This window comes from Ips typographus, linkage group LG12 (genome assembly GCF_016097725.1).
Source record: "Ips typographus isolate SLU linkage group LG12, UJ_Ityp_2.0, whole genome shotgun sequence".
Lineage (NCBI taxonomy): Eukaryota > Metazoa > Arthropoda > Insecta > Coleoptera > Curculionidae > Ips > Ips typographus.
The window spans coordinates 2,045,971-2,068,623 of record NC_138433.1 but is presented as its reverse complement, the minus strand read 5'-3'; the positions used below and the strand labels follow the sequence as shown (position 1 = coordinate 2,068,623).

Genomic DNA, 22,653 nt, shown 5'->3' with positions numbered 1-22,653 from the left:
ATAAAGCATTGTTTTGGCTACATTCTGGTAAAAAAATCAACCCTGTAACTGTCTTAGAACCAGAGTTATGACCTGTCAAAGTAGCACAGTTACAGTTTAGTTCAAAAGAGATACTAGCTGACGTGGCGCTGTTAGTAGTAATTTTTGCGCACACCCTGTACAGGGTGATGAAAAAAAGCATTGTTTTGGCCGCATTCTGGTAAAAAAATCAACCCTGTAACTGTCTTAGAACCAGAGTTATGACCTGTCAAATTAGCACAGCTACAGTTTAGTTCAAACGAGATGCTTGCTGACGTGGCGTTGTTAGTAGTAATTTTTGCGCACACCCTGTACAGGGTGATGAAAAAAAGCATTGTTTTGGCTACATTCTGGTAAAAAAATCAACCCTGTAACTGTCTTAGAACCAGAGTTATGACCTGTCAGAGTAGCACAGTTACAGTTTAGTTCAAAAGAGATACTAGCTGACGTGGCGCTGTTAGTAGTAATTTTTGCGCACACCCTGTACAGGGTGATTAAATAAAGCATTGTTTTGGCTACATTCTGGTAAAAAAATCAACCCTGTAACTGTCTTAGAACCAGAGTTATGACCTGTCAAAGTAGCACAGTTACAGTTTAGTTCAAAAGAGATACTAGCTGACGTGGCGCTGTTAGTAGTAATTTTTGTGCACACCCTGTACAGGGTGATTAAAAAAAGCATTGTTTTGGCTACATTCTGGTAAAAAAATCAACCCTGTAACTGTCTTAGAACCAGAGTTATGGCATGTCAAAGTAGCACAGTTACAGTTTAGTTCAAACGAGATGCTTGCTGACGTGGCGTTGTTAGTAGTAATTTTTGCGCACACCCTGTACAGGGTGATTAAATAAAGCATTGTTTTGGCTACATTCTGGTAAAAAAATCAACCCTGTAACTGTCTTAGAACCAGAGTTATGGCATGTCAAAGTAGCACAGTTACAGTTTAGTTCAAACGAGATGCTTGCTGACGTGGCGTTGTTAGTAGTAATTTTTGCGCACACCCTGTACAGGGTGATTAAATAAAGCATTGTTTTGGCTACATTCTGGTAAAAAAATCAACCCTGTAACTGTCTTAGAACCAGAGTTATGACCTGTCAAAGTAGCACAGTTACAGTTTAGTTCAAAAGAGATACTAGCTGACGTGGCGCTGTTAGTAGTAATTTTTGTGCACACCCTGTACAGGGTGATGAAAAAAAGCATTGTTTTGGCTACATTCTGGTAAAAAAATCAACCCTGTAACTGTCTTAGAACCAGAGTTATGACCTGTCAGAGTAGCACAGTTACAGTTTAGTTCAAAAGAGATACTAGCTGACGTGGCGCTGTTAGTAGTAATTTTTGCGCACACCCTGTACAGGGTGATTAAATAAAGCATTGTTTTGGCTACATTCTGGTAAAAAAATCAACCCTGTAACTGTCTTAGAACCAGAGTTATGACCTGTCAAAGTAGCACAGTTACAGTTTAGTTCAAAAGAGATACTAGCTGACGTGGCGCTGTTAGTAGTAATTTTTGTGCACACCCTGTACAGGGTGATTAAAAAAAGCATTGTTTTGGCTACATTCTGGTAAAAAAATCAACCCTGTAACTGTCTTAGAACCAGAGTTATGGCATGTCAAAGTAGCACAGTTACAGTTTAGTTCAAACGAGATGCTTGCTGACGTGGCGTTGTTAGTAGTAATTTTTGCGCACACCCTGTACAGGGTGATTAAATAAAGCATTGTTTTGCTACATTCTGGTAAAAAAATCAACCCTGTAACTGTCTTAGAACCAGAGTTATGACCTGTCAAAGTAGCACAGTTACAGTTTAGTTCAAAAGAGATACTAGCTGACGTGGCGCTGTTAGTAGTAATTTTTGCGCACACCCTGTACAGGGTGATGAAAAAAAGCATTGTTTTGGCCGCATTCTGGTAAAAAAATCAACCCTGTAACTGTCTTAGAACCAGAGTTATGACCTGTCAAATTAGCACAGCTACAGTTTAGTTCAAACGAGATGCTTGCTGACGTGGCGTTGTTAGTAGTAATTTTTGCGCACACCCTGTACAGGGTGATGAAAAAAAGCATTGTTTTGGCCGCATTCTGGTAAAAAAATCAACCCTGTAACTGTCTTAGAACCAGAGTTATGGCATGTCAAAGTAGCACAGCTACAGTTTAGTTCAAACGAGATACTAGCTGACGTGGCGCTGTCAGTAGTAATTTTTGCGCACATCCTGTATAGGGTGATGAAAAAAAGCATTGTTTTGGCCGCATTCTGGTAAAAAAATCAACCCTGTAACTGTCTTAGAACCAGAGTTATGACCTATCAAAGAAAAAAACAATTTTGACCATCGACAATGACAGTGACATGTGACAATGACAGTGACATGTGACAATGACAGTGACATGTGACATTGACAGTTGCAAATCAATGAGTACCTATATGCTTTCTGTAACTGGAGTGTCACTGCAAATGCGTTAAAATTGTACAGGGTGATCAAAATCTCTTAACATCTTTGAGATTGATACGAGTGAGAGGTTTGTAGCCTTGTGCACTGTTTCGTTTAAAGCTAAAAAACTGCCTTATTTGACTGACACGCTATGAACTTTTATACGTCGATGGATAGGCAATAAAAAGGGCTTTCCAAACATATGGCAACGTTGGTTGGTTGGTTGTACGGTTTGGCCGCTAGAGGGTTTTAAATTTCACACGTCAAAATAACTGTATAAAGTTAATCATTTTATAGGTTAGGTTAGGTTAGGTTAGGTTATGGGTGTATTTTTGACAGTTGTGACGTCCACCATTTAGGTTACGTTACTAAGGTAATATTTGTCAAAATTACACTTTACGACGTTTCTAAATGTTTACAGTTACACTCACTTTGACAGCTGACAGCTCGGTTATTTTGACAGCTGTCACGGTGCAATTCGAACCAGTGGGTAGCCTGTCATTTTGTGGAATGTTTGACAGGCGGTTTTTTGACAATTTTGACGGTTAAACGACCGACTGAACTGAAGTTTGTTGCGTGACTGTGTTCGCAATTTTCCTCATTGACAAACAAACGTTTGACCTTTTATTGCGCGTTTAAGCAACAAGTTGGCCTAGAGTTGGTTATATTAATGGACGCCAACGTAACAAACAGTTGAATGAAAACAAAATTCATTCATAACCTCACATTTTAAGGTATTTTTTTTTTAGGAAAATTCCTGGTAGAAAAATGGGGTTAAGAGAAACTCGTGCGCATTCGAATCGATATTATAAATCACACATCGGCTTGTTATTAATTTAAATCCAATTCTGCTGCCAATAAGAGCGATTTATCATTAAATGTGAACGTAGGCGGAAGCCTGTATGCATAATACAATGGTAAATCTGGGTCAGGCTAAGTTTAACCGACGGTTTAACCATTTGGAAACAAACGAGCCTTAGCGCAGTCAAGGCTGATGAGACCCATTGATAGTTTTGAATGAAATCGAGCGAAAAATAAATAAGTATTAACGATTATGCAAATTTAGTGAACATATGTTCGGTTTTAACCTTGTAATAATGCATCAGTGATTGTGTTTGTCTCTTAAACATTTTTGCCCATTTTCTGCTTGGTTTTTCCAGTTTAACGAGTTTCAGGATTTTTTCTGGAAATTTTCCAGTACGGCCCTTGCTTTGTGGTTCGATTCAGTGAAAATTTCAGGTCCGTAACTGCCCAAATACCCAAATTATGGCCCGAATTGTGTTTCATTCAAAAAACCCACTCAACTCACATGAAACACAGTTTGGGCCATAATTTGGGTAACTGGGCAGTTACGGACCTGAAATTTTCACTGAAAGTACTTAATTGAACCACAAAACCAGGGCTGTACTGGAAACTTTTCAACAAAACCCCTGAACCTCGTTAAATTGGCATAACCAAACAAATAATTGCAGAAAACCCACTAAAGTCACATGAAACACAGTTTGGGCCATAATTTGGGTAATTGGGCAGTTACGGACCTGAAATTTTCACTGAAAGTACTTAATTGAACCACAAAAACCAGGGCCGTACTGGAAACTTTCCAGAAAAAATCCTGGAACTCGTTAAACTGAAATAACCAAACAAATAATTGCAGAAAACCCACTAAAGTCACATGAAACACAGTTTGGGCCGTAATTTGGGTATTTGGGCAGTTACGGACCTGAAATTTTCACTGAAAGTACTTAATTGAACCACAAAACTAAGGGCCGTACTGGAAATTTTCCAGAACAAACCCTAAAACTCGTTAAATTGGCATAACCAAACAAATAATTGTAGAAAACCCACTAAAGTCACATGAAACACAATTTGAGTCATAATTTGGGTATTTGGGCAGTTACGGACCTGAAATTTTCACTGAAAGTACTTAATTGAACCACAAAACTAAGGGCCGTACTGGAAATTTTCCAGAACAAACCCTGAAACTCATTAAACTGGAATAACCAAGCAGAAAATGGGCAAAAATCCACTAAAGTCACATGAAACACAGTTTGAGCTATAATTTGGGTATTTGGGCAGTTACGGACCTGAAATTTTCACTGAAAGTACTTAATTGAACCACAAAAACCAGGGCCGTACTGGAAACTTTCCAGAAAAAATCCTGGAACTCCTTAAACTGGAATAACCAAACAAATAATTGTAGAAAACCCACTCAACTCACATGAAACACAATTTGAGCTATAATTTGGGTATTTGGGCAGTTACGGACCTGAAATTTTCACCGAAAGTACTTAATTGAACCACAAAACTAAGGGCCGTACTGGAAATTTTCCAGAACAAACCCTGAAACTCGTTAAACTGGAATAACTAAGCAGAAAATGGGCAAAAACCCACTAAAGTCACATGAAACACAGTTTGAGCTATAATTTGGGTAATTGGGCAGTTACGGACCTGAAATTTTCACTGAAAGTACTTAATTGAACCACAAAAACCAGGGCCGTACTGGAAACTTTCCAGAAAAAATCCTGGAACGCGTTAAACTGAAATAACCAAACAAATAATTGCAGAAAACCCACTAAAGTCACATGAAACACAGTTTGGGCCGTAATTTGGGTATTTGGGCAGTTACGGACCTGAAATTTTCACTGAAAGTACTTAATTGAACCACAAAAACCAGGGCCGTACTGGAAACTTTCCAGAAAAAATCCTGGAACTCGTTAAACTGAAATAACCAAACAAATAATTGCAGAAAACCCACTAAAGTCACATGAAACACAGTTTGGGCCGTAATTTGGGTATTTGGGCAGTTACGGACCTGAAATTTTCACTGAAAGTACTTAATTGAACCACAAAACCAGGGGCCGTACTGGAAACTTTTCAACAACAACCCTAAAACTCGTTAAATTGGCATAACCAAACAAATAATTGTAGAAAACCCACTAAAGTCACATGAAACACAATTTGAGTCATAATTTGGGTATTTGGGCAGTTACGGACCTGAAATTTTCACTGAAAGTACTTAATTGAACCACAAAACCAGGGGCCGTACTGGAAACTTTTCAACAAAAACCCTAAAACTCGTTAAATTGGCATAACCAAACAAATAATTGTAGAAAACCCACTAAAGTCACATGAAACACAATTTGAGTCATAATTTGGGTATTTGGGCAGTTACGGACCTGAAATTTTCACTGAAAGTACTTAATTGAACCACAAAACTAAGGGCCGTACTGGAAATTTTCCAGAACAAACCCTGAAACTCGTTAAACTGGAATAACCAAGTAGAAAATGGGCAAAAACCCACTAAAGTCACATGAAACACAGTTTGAGCCATAATTTGGGTATTTGGGCAGTTACGAACCTGAAATTTTCACTGAAAGTACTTAATTGAACCACAAAACCAGGGGCCGTACTGGAAACTTTTCACCATAAACCCTGAAACTCGGTAAATTGGAATAACCAAGCAGAAAATGGGCAAAAACCCACTAAAGTCACATAAAATACAATTTGGGCAATAATTTGGGTATTTGGGCAGTTACGGACCTGAAATTTTCACTGAAAGTACTTAATTGAATCACAAAAACCAGGGCTGTACTAGAAACTTTCCATAACAAATCCTGGAACTCGTTAAACTGGAATAACCAAACAAATAATTGCAGAAAACCGACTAAAGTCACATGAAACACACTTTGGGCGATAATTTGGGTATTTGGGCAGTTACGGACCTGAAATTTTCACTGAAAGTACTTAATTGAACCACCAAAAACCAGGACTGTACTGGAAACTTTTTAACAAAAACCCTGAAACTCGTTAAAGTGGAATAACCAAGCAGAAAATGGCAAAAAACCCACTCAACTCACATGACACACAATTTGGGCCATAATTTGGGTATTTGGGCAGTTACGGACCTGAAATTTTCACTGAAAGTACTTAATTGAACTACAAAAACCAGGGCTGTACTGGAAATTTTCCAGAACAAATCCTGGAACTTGTTAAACTGGAATAACTAAGCAGAAAATATGCAAAAATCTACTCAACTCACATGAAACACAATTTGGGCCATAATTTAGGTATTTGGGCAGTTACGGTCCTGAAATTTTCACTCAAAGTACTTAATTGAACCACAAAACCAGGGCTGTACTGGAAACTTTCCATAAAAAATCCTGGAACTCGTTAATCTGGAATAACCAAGCAGAAAATGGCAAAAAACCCACTCAACTCACATGAAACACAGTTTGAGCTATAATTTGGGTATTTGGGCAGTTACGGACCTGAAATTTTCACTTAAAGTACTTAATTGAACCACAAAAACCAGGGCTGTACTGGAAACTTTCCAGAAAAAATCCTAGAAGTCATTAAATTGAAGAAAATACTCGATTAATCAGTGGCGTAGCTCACCCAGCCATTTTGGCATGAATCCGGCCCTGGTAATCGCATCTAATTGAATTTTCTCGGTTTGCTAGAGTAGTGAAAGCTTAAAATCGTTGAGTAATTCATTCATATGGACCCGAAATGATGTAAAAACCATGTGCATATAATACTGACCCATTTGCTTAATAAGAAAAACTAATTTCAAGTAGCGCAACAGATGGTCGATGGTGGTTGCGCAATTCTTCTTCTTTTCTGGTTTGTTGGGGCGTCGTTTCGACCATAGAAAAGAGGTAGAAAGGGTCGAATAAAGCCCTTGTTCAGGCCCTAATCTAATCTCGGATCGTATTCGATTACAATCAGTTTATACGGGCACGTTTCGTGTCAACCCCCGTCTTCTTCAGATCTCTACAACTGACTGCGTTCCAGTATTATCGGTGTCTCACTGATTTTTTTGACATCTGACACTGTCAGATGTCAAAATGTCAATAATTTGACGTTGACAGACAAAAACATTTTAGATACTCGGAATAGAAATTGAATGTAAAGTGTCATTTGTCAAAAATTTTGTTTTTTAGGGTGCCACCCTGAAAACTGTCAAAAATTCTACAATTTCAAGGTCACCTCCAAAATGGCGTCACTTAGAGCAAAACGAACACCGGATTCGTGTTCCCCAGGCCCAAATTAGTACAAAAGACTATTTTGAATCCAATATGGCACCGGTTAACATAGTAGGCCATCGAGCTCCGTTAAAAAGCACACGTGTGACCAAAATTTCGTGCATTTCCCTATTAAACCTGAAATAACTCGCTTATTTGACACATTCTGATAAAACACACCGTATAACAAAAGAAAGCCAATGAATGGGACTGTCACGTGACGTTGAGCTGACACGGTTCAGTTGTACCGTTTGGCCGCTAGAGAGCGCCAAAGTGTGACCGTTTTTTTTTTTAGCAAAACTAAGACATAACCTTAAATTAACCACTTTGACGGCTGACAGGACAAGTAGTTTTCAGTGTCATCTGTCAAATACGCAAATTTGGTTGGAAAGTCAACCAAGTTATCAGACAATTTGATTAATCGCGAGTAATAATTACTGATTGAATAATTAACTTGCATTGGCTGGAGAAAGTCGCCGGCCTAGTTATGCAACCTTCCATTCAGAAAATTCAGTTTGTGTATATGAATCACAATTAAAAATGTCCTCTTGACGAGTGGGTTTTGGTATGAAAAGACGCCCTCTAGCGGTCAAACGAGAGTCAAATAAGGTAATTTTTTAGGTTTTAACTAGAAATCTTTAAGGCCCTCTAGCGGCCAAACCATACAACCGACAAACCAAAGTAGCCATATGTTTGGAAAGCCCTTTTTATTGCCTATCCATCAAGGTATAAAAGTCCATAGCATGTCACTCAAATGAGGCAGATTTTTAGCTTTAAACCAAACAGTGCATAAGGCTACAAACTATCAATCTCAAGTTGAAAGACGAAATAAAAATTTTGGCCACCCTGTACAATTTTAACTTGTATTTGCAGTGACATTCCTGTCACACCATGTATACGCGTGCTCACTGTCATTTACGTGACGTCTGAAATGTCAATTGTCAAAATTCGTTCTTGAACTTTGACAGGTGATAACTCTGATTCTAAAACAGTTACAGGGTGGATTTTTTTACCAAAATGCTGTAAAAACTATGCTTTTTTCAATCACCCCGTACACAGGATGTGTTTAAAAATTTCTAGTGACAGTTCTAGTGAAAACTAAACTGTGAGGTTAAACGTGTGCATCGTCTACTTTGACAGGGCGTAACTTTGGTTTTAAGACAGCTACAGGGTGGTTCAAAATACCAATTTGTAGCCCTTGAAATGCTCTATCGGCCATCCTGTATATAAATATCAGAATTAATCAGAAAAAAGTACTGCAAAGCCCTGCAGTCCACCATAAACCATATCGAACAATTAAAGTTGCAAATAGCAAGATAGTGGCCGTTATTCTTCTGATTAACGGCCAGAAGAATGTTGTTCCAGTTTATTCAACCGTAAACTCGGTTTAATAATTGATTTACAATTGTCCAATCAGAGACCAGCTTTAGAATTTTAGTGCAAACAAACCAGTGGACAGGAATTCGTTGCTGCCAGACATTGGTCAATATTTGGCCATTTTAGGCGGCCATTTTGAGGATTTTACACGAGATTACATAACCGTGTTAGTAATACAAGCTAAAATGACCTTTAGGACGTCTAAAGGCCATTTTACCGGGTGTTAGATAAGTCTGACAGGCATAGTTTTGCTAGGACCACTTTTAATTGAAAATTTGCTCAAACTGCAGTTTAAGTGTGTTTTACACTTTTATACCTCCATGGAACACAATTTGACAGTTGACACTTCCTTGACAGACTAACCTACACGCTGAATAGACAGTTTTGACATAAAATAACCTAAAAACCTACTCATGGAGGTGTAAAATGCCTTTAAGCAAATTTAGTAGTTTTTAAGGGTGTTTTACACTTTTATACCTCCATGGAGCAGGTTTTGACAGTTGACACTTCCTTGACAGGCTAACCTACACGCTGAATAGACAGTTTTGACATAAAATAACCTAAAAACTTGCTCATGAAGGTGTAAAATGCAATTAAGTGCCTTTAAGCAAATTCAGCGGTTTTTAAGTGTGTTTTACACTTTTATACCTCCATGGAGCAGGTTTTGACAGTTGACACTTCCTTGACAGACTAACCTACACGTTGAATAGGCAGTTTTGACATAAAATAACCTAAAAACCTGCTCATGAAGGTGTAAAATGCCTTTAAGCAAATTTAGTAGTTTTTAAGTGTGTTTTGCACTTTTATACCTCCATGGAGCCGATTTTGACAGTTGACACTTCCCTGGCACACTAACCTACATGCCCAATAGACAGTTTTGACATAAAATAACGTAAAAACCTACTCATGAAGGTCTAAAATGCAATAAAACGCCTTTAAGCAAATCCAGTGGTTTTTAAGTGTGTTTTACACTTTTATACCTCCATGGAGCAGGTTTTGACAGTTGACACTTCCTTGACAGGCTAACCTACACGCTGAATAGACAGTTTTGACATAAAATAACCTAAAAACCTGCTCATGAAGGTGTAAAATGCAATTAAGTGCCTTTAAGCAAATTCAGCGGTTTTTAAGTGTGTTTTACACTTTTATACCTCCATGGAACACAATTTGACAGTTGACATTTCCTTGACAGACTAACCTACACGTTGAATAGGCAATTTTGACATAAAATAACCTAAAAACCTGCTCATGAAGGTGTAAAATGCAATTAAGTGCCTTTAAGCAAATTCAGCGGTTTTTAAGTGTGTTTTACACTTTATACCTCCATGGAACACAATTTGACAGTTGACATTTCCTTGACAGACTAACCTGCACGTTGAATAGGCAATTTTGACATAAAATAACCTAAAAACCTGCTCATGAAGGTGTAAAATGCAATGAAATGCTTTTAAGCAAACTCAGCGGTCTTTTAAGCGAGTTTAAGCAATTTTAAACGTCTATGGAGCGGGTTTTGACAGTTGACACTTCCCAGCCAACAAAACAAACCTTTGACAGTTTTTTGACAGACGGTACAGAACAAATGAAAAACAATAATTGCACAGCACACTGGTACAGACAAAGTCATAAATAAAACAACAGCTCGATTGTATTGGTTTAGAACGTGACTTTGCTACTGTCAGTCGAGTTAAGGTGGTGCACAGTCTGATTGGCGGTACCGTGCGTGACGTCACCCTACTAAAAACACTTGATTGAAGCCCGATTTGATGTTGTTTGACTGTCTTAAGGTACTCTGGTACCTTAAGGTCGTTTTAAGTTATTACGGCAGCCTTAAGTAGCCGCAGATCGTAGATAAAATGGCGACAGCCAGCCTGAAACGTAGATGAATGGATTTGGTTCGCGTTTGTCTGACCTATCAACCGGACGATTATACAGGGCGATAACGGAAAACTAGTACTACCTAGCTAACCAGCTAGGTTCACGAATTCCACTGAAAGTACGGTTAGGTTTTTGAAGTGTAACTCCCTTAAATGAGCCTTTAGGGCAAAAGTGTCAGGAAGCAATCCTGTAAAGCGTGAAATTCTCTACAACTCTCTGTATTGCACTTTTTCTGTAACTCCTCAAATAACAGAGCTACGCTCTGTTGAAACTACACTTTGGAGTTACTGCAAGAACTTTGTATTGCAGACAGTTTTCGGCCTGTAACTACCTTAAATGACCCGTTAGGGCAAAAGTGTTGGGAAGCAATCTTGTAGGGCGTGAAATTCCCTACAACCTTCTAATTCACACTTTTGCGGTAACTCTTCAAATAACGCAACTATTAAGCGGCGAAATCAAACGCGAACAACCCTGTATATATTAGGGTTAACTGGACTAAAACCGTGTGTACGAATTAAACTGAAACTGATCGTTGTGGCCGTGGCTGTAATAAATACGTTAAACTGCCATTTAGTGTTTCGTCGCGGTCTCGCAACGCCCGGTATGTATGTAGTACCCGGTATATACCACGGTCGGTACCATTCAGCAATTTAACACAAAATTTTTCACGGTTTGCGCATTCCTCAACAAATATCAACGCATTTTAGTCATATACAGGGTGTACCAAAAAAAATTGCAACCAATTTGGGCCACTCTGTGCGTAAACAAGTGTCACGTCAATATCACAGTCAAGGCCTGCTATGTTTGTACAATTGACTTGATTTACATCGCCTACTTGTGTGTGTGTCAACCATCACGTGACCAAATCTTATCATATGCGCAATTGGCCGACGTCCCAAAAAAAAATAAAACATTAGTGCGGTTCGTTGACTCGCCTGGCCGGACCACGATGGTACAACACCCGTGGTACCATTGAATGGTACCTCGGCGGCCCGATGCTGATGTCATTGCTACAACACACGAGATATTTCGCCTAAATATACACGAACAATGCCACTATTCAGATTAGTTTTGACTGTTTCGTCCTGTAAGGCCTAAAAGGCTTTGTCTCTTTGAACGGGCAACGTTTGTTTCGTTTTTTTTCTCTTCGAAACGTTAATCCCCGTTTTTTTTTTGGGGGGATTAACTGTGATGAACGCACCTCACTAAGTCGACTCTGTGTAATTCTTTAAACTGTTGCTTTATTGTCCCGTAATTGGTGTGATTGGGAATTAAGAAAAAAGTCATGTACTGGGTGGACCAATTTAATCAATTACACCACCCAATTTATAGAAATACAGCCTAATTTGTCCTACCTAAACAGTGTAATACGGAACACACTTCACTTTTGCCACACGTCACTTCGGAACGCACTCCATTTTGATATTTGACAATTTGACATTAACCATTGACGTTTCTTCCGGAATTTTTAATTTCCTTTGTTTATTACTGTTATTTACTAAGTTTTTGCTAAGTTTTTTAGTGATTTTCAAGCAAATATTAATTAAACTCTCGTTTATTAATTAGCATTAGTGAAAACACAGTTGAATGCAGTGTAAACTGGAGCAGTGGGACCAGAAGAACGAGTTTTCTACGTTCAAAATTTGAATGACCGGGTACAAGTCAGCAAAACTGTTTGAAGAAGCTTTTTGCGTTAGTTTGAATGTTGTTAGCATCCTCTGAAGCTTTTGGAACGTAGTTCAGGGGTTTGAAAGTGGTAAGAACCACCCTTGAAGCTGGGAAACTCCTTGAAGATGCTTTGTCCAGAATATTCAGGTTAGTTTAGTTTGTTCAGCATAAAGCAGTGTTTTTCGGTCAGTAAAACGTCAGGACCGTATTTACCAAAAGGTTTTTCTTTGCCTGTACATCAATATGGCCCTGGACAGGCTTTATTTTGTATTTTAAGCCAACTTGATAGGGTAACACGGAACACCCTCTGCTTTTGCCACACGTCACTTTGGAACGCACTCCATTTTGATATTTGACAATTTGACATTAACCATTGACGTTTCTTTCGGAATTTTTAATTTGCTTTGTTTATTACCATTTTTTTAGTGATTTTCAAGCAAATATTAATTAAACTCTCATTTATTAATTAGCATTAGTGGAAATTCAGTTGAGTGCAGTGAAAACTGGAGCAGTGGGACCAGAAGAGCGAGTTTCTACGTTCAAAATTTGAATGACCGGGTACAAGTCAGCAAAACTGTTTGAAGAAGCTTTTTGCGTTAGTTTGAATGTTGTTAGCATCCTCTGAAGCTTTTGGAACATCGTTCAAGGGTTTGAAAGTGCTAAAAACCACCCCTGAAGCTGGGAAACTCCTTGAAGATGCCTGGTCCAGAACATGCAGGTTAGTCAGCATAAAGCAGTGTTTTTCGGTCAGGACCGTATTTATCAAAAGGTTTTTCTGTGCCTGTACATAAATGCGGACCTGGAAAGGTTATATTTTGTATTTTTGGTCTACTTGAGTGTAAACACCCTCCACTTTTGCCACACAACTAAATTTTTTGACATTGACTTTCCTAACCTAACTTTCTACTAAACCCATAAAATCTAGTATCGTATCAGGAACACCAATACTAATATGCGCTTTATTAAATCGTGGCGGTAATCTCGACGGGCGTATGCACGATAATAAAATCAACATATACCCGGCATGGGGTCACATACCATTATAACCCATTAAAAGCGACCAAGGCTCGGTTATTATTAAAAGGTACGACGACGACGTACGTTCGTATAGTACCAAGCAAGTAGCCAATTAATAGGAATAATCCTCTTGTTTGCCATTCACACGGTAGGCGACCGTTGCCCATTTTTTTCCCGGTGCTTTTGGTAAAACAAACACTCTATCAACTTGAAGAGTTTTAGCAATTCGCCGGGTAACTTTCACATCTTAGCCTAAATATGGCGGTCATAGAGGGCGTAACAGCCCTGATAAACGTCACGTATTTTCCCTAATTGGTCACATTCACCAAATTGTCATCAAACTGTTAAGTTAAGACAATTTCAAGATCAACGTAGCTACAGACTCTGGGACACCCTGTATATTATTACGTAAGTCGATTCAAATAGTTGCACTTTTTTCCAACTTAAATAATACGTACAGGGTAGTAAACACGTATAAGGCACACAGGTGACGTCATAGAGCAGATGGCGTGTGACAATCAAAATTGGTCAGTGTACGATACCAATTAGCTTCCCAAAGAGAATCTAATATGAGTTTTGTGGGAACGGATCTTCCCATAAAACGTCTTCATGCCTTTCTTTACATAACATTTCTTCTTCTTCGGTATTGTCTGGCGCTTTGTACTTGAACTGCGCAGGGCCGGTCTGGAAATTTGACATTTCCCAGATCGTTAGCTGTACAAATGATTGAATGGGGATCAAAGTGCGGTCCTGTACGGGCAAATATTTGCCTGGTTAAGCGCCGGTGTTACTGAAGATGATGCCTTTTTGTTAACTTTGTCTCCGTAGACTACTTTACCTTATCCCCGTGTATTATGGCCAGATTAAACAAAACGAGAAGTTTGAATCAATATTTTTGAGTCCGTTTACGTGTGTTTGCCTTTTTGTGTCGGTAGACGATTTAATGGTAAAGGGCAAACACTCGGTATTATACTGTCAACCTAACCTCAAAAAAAAAAAAAAGTGTTTACGTCACCACAACTGTCAAAAACCAGACTTAAAAACTAACCTCTATAAGTCTTTGACAGACACGTTTTCGGACTGAACAGACTGACAGTCGTGACGTGTGGATAACAGTCAGTGGTCACGTGACCTTTAGGTACTGTTTTCTATTTTGATTGTTACGTCACAACTGTCAAATAATCTGCCCCCTTAAGCTGATTTATCATTCAAGAGAAACTGACTGCATCGTTCACGTTAATAGCTCCACGTTCTCGCTGAACACTGAGTTTGACAGTTGTGACGTAGCTAACAGCGGTCACATGACCTTCCTGATTTTGTAATGTTTTCTTATGTCATTGGATGGGAAATTTAATGAGGATTCCAAAAATGTACTTCAAACTGTCATTTTCTAACTCCAAGTGGGTTTTACAAGCAATTTTGTCCCTGACTGTCTTTACAAACTGTGTTTCTGGCAGTTCAAACTTTAACACCGCTTTTTTCTCTGACTGTACCTGATTTTGTAATGTTTTTTAGGTTATTGGATAGGAAATTTAATGAGGATTCCAAAAATGTCCTTAAAACCGTCATTTTCTAACTCCAAGTGGGTTTTACATTCGATTTTGTCCCTGACTGTCTTTACAAACTGTGTTTCTGGCAGTTCAAACTTTAACACCGCTTTTTTTTTCTGACTGTACCTGATTTTGTAATGTTTTTTAGGTTATTGGATAGGAAATTTAGAGAGGATTGCAAAAATGTGCTTAAAACTGTCATTTTCTAACTCCAAGTGGATTTTACAAGCGATTTTGTCCCTGACTGTCTTTACAAACTGTGTTTTTGGCAGTTCAAACTTTAACACCGCTTTTTTCTCTGACTGTACCTGATTTTGTAATGTTTTTTAAGGTTATTGGATAGGAAATTTAGTGAGGATTGCAAAAATGTGCTTAAAACTGTCATTTTCTAACTCCAAGTGGGTTTTTACAAGCGATTTTGTCCCTGATTGTCCTTTCAAACTGTGTTTCTGGCAGTTCAAACTTTAATACCGCTTTTTTCTCTGACTGTACCTGATTTTGTAATGTTTTCTTATGTCATTGGATAGTAAATTTAATCAGGATTCCAAAAATGTCCTTAAAACCGTCATTTTCTAACTCCAAGTGGGTTTTACAAGCGATTTTGTCCCTGATTGTCCTTTCAAACTGTGTTTTCGGCAGTTCACACTTTAACACCGCTTTTTTTTCTGACTGTACCTTTGTAATGTTTTTGACAAATTAGCGAAGGCCCGGAAAAGCTAAGAATAGTAGTCACGTGATCTTAGGACACTTCTGATTGTTACGTCACTACTGTCAAAAAATCAGCCCATTAACCTATAAAGTCAATTTAAATCTTTCAACTTTTCTGACAGTTGTGACGTGTGTGGATATCAGTGGTCACGTGACTTTTAGATACTATTTTGTTTGTTACGTCACAACGGTCTAAAATCCTAGAAATCTTATTGTTACGTCACAACTGTCCAAAATCCACCCAATAAGATGTAAAGTTGTAACGTCTGAAATAGACCTTAGGACACCTTGAAATCTTATTGTTACGTCACAACTGTCATTTTTCTCAACGTTTGTCAAATGTCAAAATTTCATGGATGATGCAAAAAAGATGGTAAACCAACTTTAAAGTGGCAACCTCCTTCTGTCAAAAAAAAACAAAGCTGTCAAACGTCATATCGTCAAGGCCGCCTAACTTTAGTTAATCCCCGGATTGGGGGGGGGGGGAAAGTAAACTATAGAAAACAATCGAAGATCGGCTATAAACGCAGACGTCGTCGTCCGCCGGGACGCGGTATCCCGGGACGACGGCGTCGAGCGTCCGATGACGTAAGCGGACGCTTAACGTGCGTCAGACGTGCTGACGTAACAGACGAGATGAGCGCCGCGACGCTTGAATAAAACGGGAGTGGGCGTCGATCCAGGACCGGACCCGCTCGGGCCAAGGGGGGGTTTGGTGCAACCAAACCAGTGTTGCCAGATTAAGGGATTTTCCTAAAAAAAATTCAGTTTTAGGCAAATATCTCGAAAACGGTTAGAGTTTCGAGAAAAATTAAAGAAACGAAAAATGTTCCTAAAGAATCACTGAATCGGAATACGTAACGTTCAAACGTTGATACGGTTGCTGGTATACAGGGTGAGCGCGTATATAGATCAATTTATGACTTTTGAACTCCAAAAAATAACCGAGATACAGGGTGTTCAAGTTTCGGGTAAAATTGTGACACCTTCAAGTATAGTTACACTGTTGTCAAATATCTCGGTTATTTGTTATTTTGAGAAAAAAATGGTATTCAGGTAAAAGAAAGCCAAAATTACGAGCTACATTTTGACGTTCGAACAAATCTTCTAGATGTCAAAATAACCGAGTTAACACGTGTCAAATAAAGACAACAATCAATCAATGAATGAAAATATTTATATTGGGAATTTTCCTATTTTGACCTGGACATCTGGCAACCCTGCACCAAACCGACAGGAGGGGAGGCGGGTGAAGGTTAAGGTCAGGCACGTGTCCGGTGCATGTCGTTGCAGTAGTGCTCGTGTATTTCCTCAAGGGGTGCGTTATTCATTTTTTTCACTGTGGTACAGGGTGTCCCAAGTTTTAACCACACAACTGGCAACGTTGCATTCGTCTAAATCCACTAATTTTTCGCAACTATATTATATAAATTGGAATAATGCCCGATTCTATTAATAAAACCAAACAGTAAATCCGGATTCAGTCAGTTAATCTGTCAACTTTTCCTCGTGACTACCCGAAGCACAATACAGAGTGGAAAGGACTGTTTTTCCACTATTAATTTCCCCAAAGTGTTTTCAATATTGTGTAGTACGCCCCCTCAAGTTTGCGAGAAAACTCCATTGAAGATGTTGAAAGAAAACAGGAACGTATTTAGCCCAAATTCAACGCACCATAATTAGGTTATTTGCAGAAATAACAAGAAAACGTAAGGAGGGAGAGTTGTAGGGAATTTCATCCTCTACAATATTGCTTCAATGCATTTTTTCCCTAAAGGGTCACCCTAGGGAAATATTTGGTTAAAACAGTCCTTAATGAAAAAATATCAGTATCAAGTGTAGAGTGTCACATGATGAGAATGAGTTGGACAAGGATAGTAGTAATAAACGCAGTCTGTCAAAATGTGACAGTTCCATCGCCATCCTTGTCTAGCTCATTGATTTCTAATGGTTTCTTTTGAAATCACTGGAGAGTTGTTTGTTTTTTTAGAAAATTGTGCAACAATCCTCAAAAACCCACAATTATCGTTATCATTTCAATTGAAACCACTCCAGCGGTTAGGTAATCGTGAACAACAAACAAAAACATAAAAAAGTAAAAACGTATTATAATACTAAATATTGGCCAGTCACGGTTTGATTTTACCAAAAACATCCAAATAGGAAGGTCAAACTGATAATGAAGGTATAAAAAGCGGAAAACGAGCGATTGAGTTTAGTTGTTGTTGCACTGCGAGCCGGTGGGGTTTTAGAGGAAAAAAACGTGAAACATGGCAACGCTGCGTTGGGGTTTTGCCACAACCGGAAGAATCGTAAACGATTTCGTTACCGCCTTGAAGGCTCTACCGCAAGAGGAACACCAATTGGTGGCTGTGGCAGCACGGTCGCTTACCAGGTAAGTCAAAAATAGTAACACCCCGTATAAGTTTGTCATGTCACTGTCAGTTAATCTGTCAACTGTCTTACCGTGCTGGAGCATATTTCAATCTGTCATAAGCTTGGAAACTGTCAAATGTCACTTCATGATGCTTAAAAGCACTGTTACAGTTAATACAATTTGTAAAGGACTCTGTCAAAAATCGTCTCCATGGAGCTATAAAATGACTGAAAACTCTGAGGAATTTTAGGGAAAACTTTTTTAAAACCTTCTTGGGTGTAATTTAAAATTTGGCAACACTGACCAATCCAACCGAATAAACATTTCCAGTGCCCAGGAATTTGCCAAAACCCACGAAATCGCGAAAGCGTACGAGGGTTACGACAAACTGGCCACAGATCCGGAAATCCAGGTGGTTTACGTGGGGGCGCTCAATCCGCAGCATTGCCAAATCGTCACGCAATTACTGGAAAATGGGAAACACGTGATCTGCGAAAAACCGTTAACGATGAACGAGAAACAAACGAGGAAAATCGTGAATTTGGCCCGGCAAAACAATTTGTTTCTAATGGAAGCGGTTTGGTCCAGATTTTTCCCCGTTTACCGGGAAGTACGGGAATTGTTGGATTCTGGAGCTATTGGTGAGGTAAGAATATACAGGATGGGTCACAAACCGTAATTATCAAAGGGAAGCCAGGAAATGTCAAGTCAAAAAAATTTCTTTTCTTGACAATTATACGTGATAATGGCGAATGCACCAACCGTGTTACACTCTAAAAAAAAAATGTTATTTCACTGTTTCCTGGTGCAAATCTTTTGAAACATTTCTAGTCTAAATTTACATATTGTTATACAGGGTGTCGCTAAATTAGTGTCCCAAATAGCGGAGAAAGTATTTATGATGCAAAAAAATTTCTTTTCTTGACAATTGTACGTGATAATGGTGAATGCGTCAACCGTGTTACACTCTAAAAAAAAATGTTATTTCACTGTTTCCTGGTGCAAATCTTTTGAAACATTTCTAGTCTAAATTTACATATTGTTATACAGGGTGTCGCTAAATTAGTGTCCCAAATAGCGGAGAAAGTATTTATGATGCAAAAAAATTTCTTTTCTTGACAATTGTACGTGATAATGGTGAATGCGTCAACCGTGTTACACTCTAAAAAAAATGTTATTTCACTGTTTCCTGGTGCAAATCTTTTGAAACATTTCTAGTCTAAATTTACATATTGTTATACAGCGTGTCGCTAAATAAGTGTCACAAATAGCGAAGAAAGTATTTATGATGCAAAAAAATTTCTTTTCTTGACAATTGTACTTGATAATGGCGAATGCACCAACCGTGTTACACTCTAAAAAAAATGTTATTTCACTGTTTCCTGGTGCAAATTTTTTGAAACATTTCTAGTCTAAATTTACATATTGTTATACAGGGTGTCGCTAAATTAGTGTCAAAAATAGCGGAGAAAGTATTTATGATGCAAAAAAATTTCTTTTCTTGACAATTGTACGTGATAATGGTGAATGAGCCAACCGTGCCACACTCAAAAAAATATTATTTCACTGTTTCCTGGTGCAAATTTTTTGAAACATTTCTAGTCTAAACTTACATATTGTTATACAGGGTGTCGCTAAATAAGTGTCACAAATAGCGAAGAAAGTATTTATGATGCAAAAAAATTTCTTTTCTTGACAATTGTACTTGATAATGGCGAATGCACCAACCGTGTTACACTCTAAAAAAAAATGTTATTTCACTGTTTCCTGGTGCAAATTTTTTGAAACATTTCTAGTCTAAACTTACATATTGTTATACAGGGTGTCGCTAAATAAGTGTCACAAATAGCGAAGAAAGTATTTATGATGCAAAAAAATTTCTTTTCTTGACAATTGTACGTGATAATGGTGAATGCGTCAACCGTGTTACACTCTAAAAAAAATGTTATTTCACTGTTTCCTGGTGCAAATTTTTTGAAACATTTCTAGTCTAAACTTACATATTGTTATACAGGGTGTCGCTAAATTAGTGTCAAAAATAGCGGAGATTTATGATATTTTTTCGAAAAACACTAACCTAACCTAAAATTATATATGTACTTCCCCGAAAACGTAGGTTAGATACGCCTCAGTTACACTGGGATTCCCGATAGATGGCGTGGATCGCATAACAAAAAAAGAGTTGGGAGGGGGCGCCACTCTCGATTTGGGCGTGTACGTTTTGCAGTTTCAACAATTCGCCTTCAAGGGCCTGACGCCCGTCAAAGTGACAGTTTTGGGCAGCAAAAACGAAGAAGACGTGGATTTGATCGCTTCCGCTATCATCGCCTATCCAGGAAATAAATACGCGCAGGTTATGTGCGATGCCACCGTCGAATTACCTAACGAAGGTCAGTTTTTGTTTACTTGGCAACAGTGTCAGCTACGTCAGTCATCATTCTCTTGACTCAAGTTTGTTTTAGGTGTGATAGTTGGTACTAAAGGTACCATAAGAATACCCACATTCTATGCTCCGTCAACTTATATAATTAATGGAGAAACCAAGGAAATTCCATTGATTAAGAACACTAGAAAATTCTATTATAACCAAAGTACCGCCCCTGGATTGGCCTACGAAGCGGCCGCGGCCAGAAAATTGATTCTGGCCGGGAAAATCGAAAGTGACAGTATTTCCCACGAGGAATCCATCCAGCTGGCCTGGCTTATGGACACTTTTAGGAAACAAATTGGTGTGACGTATCCGGCAGATGACGAGTAATTTATGTGATAATACATGAGTTTCAATTATTGCTGTATTTTTTTTGACAGTTTCATAATTTAGTCTGGTGTGGCAACACTGTCAAAATCCAATTTCAATGCAATAATAAATATTTTATTTATTCAAGTATTTATAGTATAAAACAATTGAAACGTAACCTAACCTGAAAATTACTCATATACAATAATATTACCTATTATAGTACAGGGTGTTTTCAAGCAAAATTAAATTCATAAAAATAATAAATTTGACAGCCTGTATAATGTTTTTCTTTCAAGTCAACCCTGAAAATTAACTGAATTTGATTCGATTTAAAGCCTGAATTATTCAGTCCAGTTAAACTTAACCGACTGAACGCTAAACCAGTCCACTAATCTCAAATTGATAAAACTTAACCTTAAATTCACTTGGCAACGCAGCCACGCCACAATAAACCGCCGCAGGCCATGGAAACGATCAAATACACAATCACAATGGCGACAGCACCAATTATGACGTATAGTTTGACGTTTTTCCAGAACAAGGACCGAGCTAGCGTTCTGCTGGTCTGTCTGAATGTAACAGACTGAAATGGGCGATTAAAACCAGCGAAATTCCGGATAAAAATTACTACTTACGCCACTGTTTAAGTTTTCCGCCTTGTTGACTAACAATTCTAGTTTTTCCCCTCTTGTCGTCAGACTGTCTGTAAAAAACCATAAACTTTCCTCAAAGACTGATTTTTAAAGGTTATTGGATAGGAACATTAATGATTGAGGAAAGAGCAGTGACAATCTGGCAACAAGGTGCAAACTCATTGAAAATCAAGAAAGCCATGTAAATGCCGGCAACTGTGTGTGAGAAAGAGAGAGCAACAGCCTGGCAGCTAATCCATTAAGCAAAAGGAATGCACTTTGTAAATGTCAAACAAGTGGGGAATTAATGACAGAGGAGAATTGGAACAATGGGTTTTACCCCAATAAATGTAAAAACTCACCAATATTACGCACTAGAATGCTCTTAAGCTCATCCATTTCCCCGTGAACTTTAGAAATAGTGTCAACATCATGACTTTCCGAGTAATGTTTCATTTCATTGAGCAGCACTCTTGCAAACTCTGAATTCAAGGAATAAGCGATAGCATTGTCCGCACTAGGCCCGTAAAGGGCCTGAAACCTTCGCTTGATTTCGTTTAGAAACAAAAAAGCCCTGCTTCTTTCAAACTCCTACAAAAACACATTCGCTTTGACTTGTTGTGTACTTACTCCACTGTGCAGGTCATACATTATCAGTGATACACATGTAAATGATACGGTTTTCGCAAATATAGTGGAACAAATAAGTGCCATGGGAGTAGGTGAGTTTGTCGTTGTAGTCGGGTATTTTGGCTATTATTTGTTCGGTAACCTCCGCAAAATTACCAGCGCAGCTGGCATATTTGGCCAGAACCGTGGTGCCTCTAGAAACAACGCTGTACAAGATAGGCATCTGGAAAACACCCTTAAAATAGTTTACAAACAACCACCAAAGACACTTTTAAATTACCTTTGTCACGGCAACATCAACTGGGAACCAAAAAGTGACACAATTAGAATGTTATTGAAACAGTCTTGGATTAGTAACGCTGATAATAGTATTGCTTGTATTTAATTTAAAATTTACTTTGTTTTGCCCTGGAAAATTAGTGGTGTGAATAATCTAAATAATGCGACAGCGTTGCCTAATCAGTGCGTAACCACGATCCGGCTGTGGGAGGTTAGCGCGTAAACACTCCCTAGAAGGCAGGAAGTTGAGTTAGAATTGGCAATGCCGCTCTGTCACAGCTGGGAAATTTGACGGCCGTCAAGTGTCTAGGGTTAGTCACGTGACCGCCTACCAACGCATGT

General features: G+C 38.5%; 2 protein-coding genes and 1 long non-coding RNA gene across 4 annotated transcripts; 2 read left to right on the top strand and 1 right to left on the bottom strand.

Annotated features, from left to right (window-relative positions):
- Positions 1–12,037: 12,037 nt before the first annotated feature.
- LOC145736802 (uncharacterized) lies at positions 12,038–17,810 on the top strand. Its single transcript, XR_014180111.1, has 3 exons — positions 12,038–12,525; positions 12,849–13,096; positions 17,644–17,810. It is a non-coding gene; the product is annotated as an uncharacterized LOC145736802 (long non-coding RNA).
- A 47-nt stretch (positions 17,811–17,857) lies between these two features.
- On the top strand, positions 17,858–20,915 carry LOC145736795 (trans-1,2-dihydrobenzene-1,2-diol dehydrogenase-like). The gene is made up of 4 exons (XM_081991217.1): positions 17,858–18,048; positions 18,361–18,676; positions 20,147–20,420; positions 20,493–20,915. Exons 1-4 carry the CDS (start codon positions 17,924–17,926, stop codon positions 20,786–20,788), a joined length of 1,011 nt encoding a protein of 336 aa, XP_081847343.1. The 5' UTR covers positions 17,858–17,923; the 3' UTR covers positions 20,789–20,915.
- Vamp7 (Vesicle-associated membrane protein 7) lies at positions 20,881–22,497 on the bottom strand. 2 transcript variants are annotated; one of them, XM_081991220.1, is made up of 5 exons: positions 22,313–22,497; positions 22,052–22,267; positions 21,765–21,993; positions 21,406–21,473; positions 20,881–21,353 (listed from the first exon to the last, which is right to left on the bottom strand). In XM_081991220.1, exons 2-5 carry the CDS (start codon positions 22,253–22,255, stop codon positions 21,192–21,194), a joined length of 663 nt encoding a protein of 220 aa, XP_081847346.1. In that variant the 5' UTR covers positions 22,256–22,267; positions 22,313–22,497; the 3' UTR covers positions 20,881–21,191. The 2 variants fall into 2 exon arrangements, with proteins under 2 accessions (XP_081847346.1, XP_081847345.1); XM_081991219.1 differs by having other exon boundaries at positions 22,052–22,255; positions 22,313–22,492.
- Between the last annotated feature and the right edge of the window lie 156 nt (positions 22,498–22,653).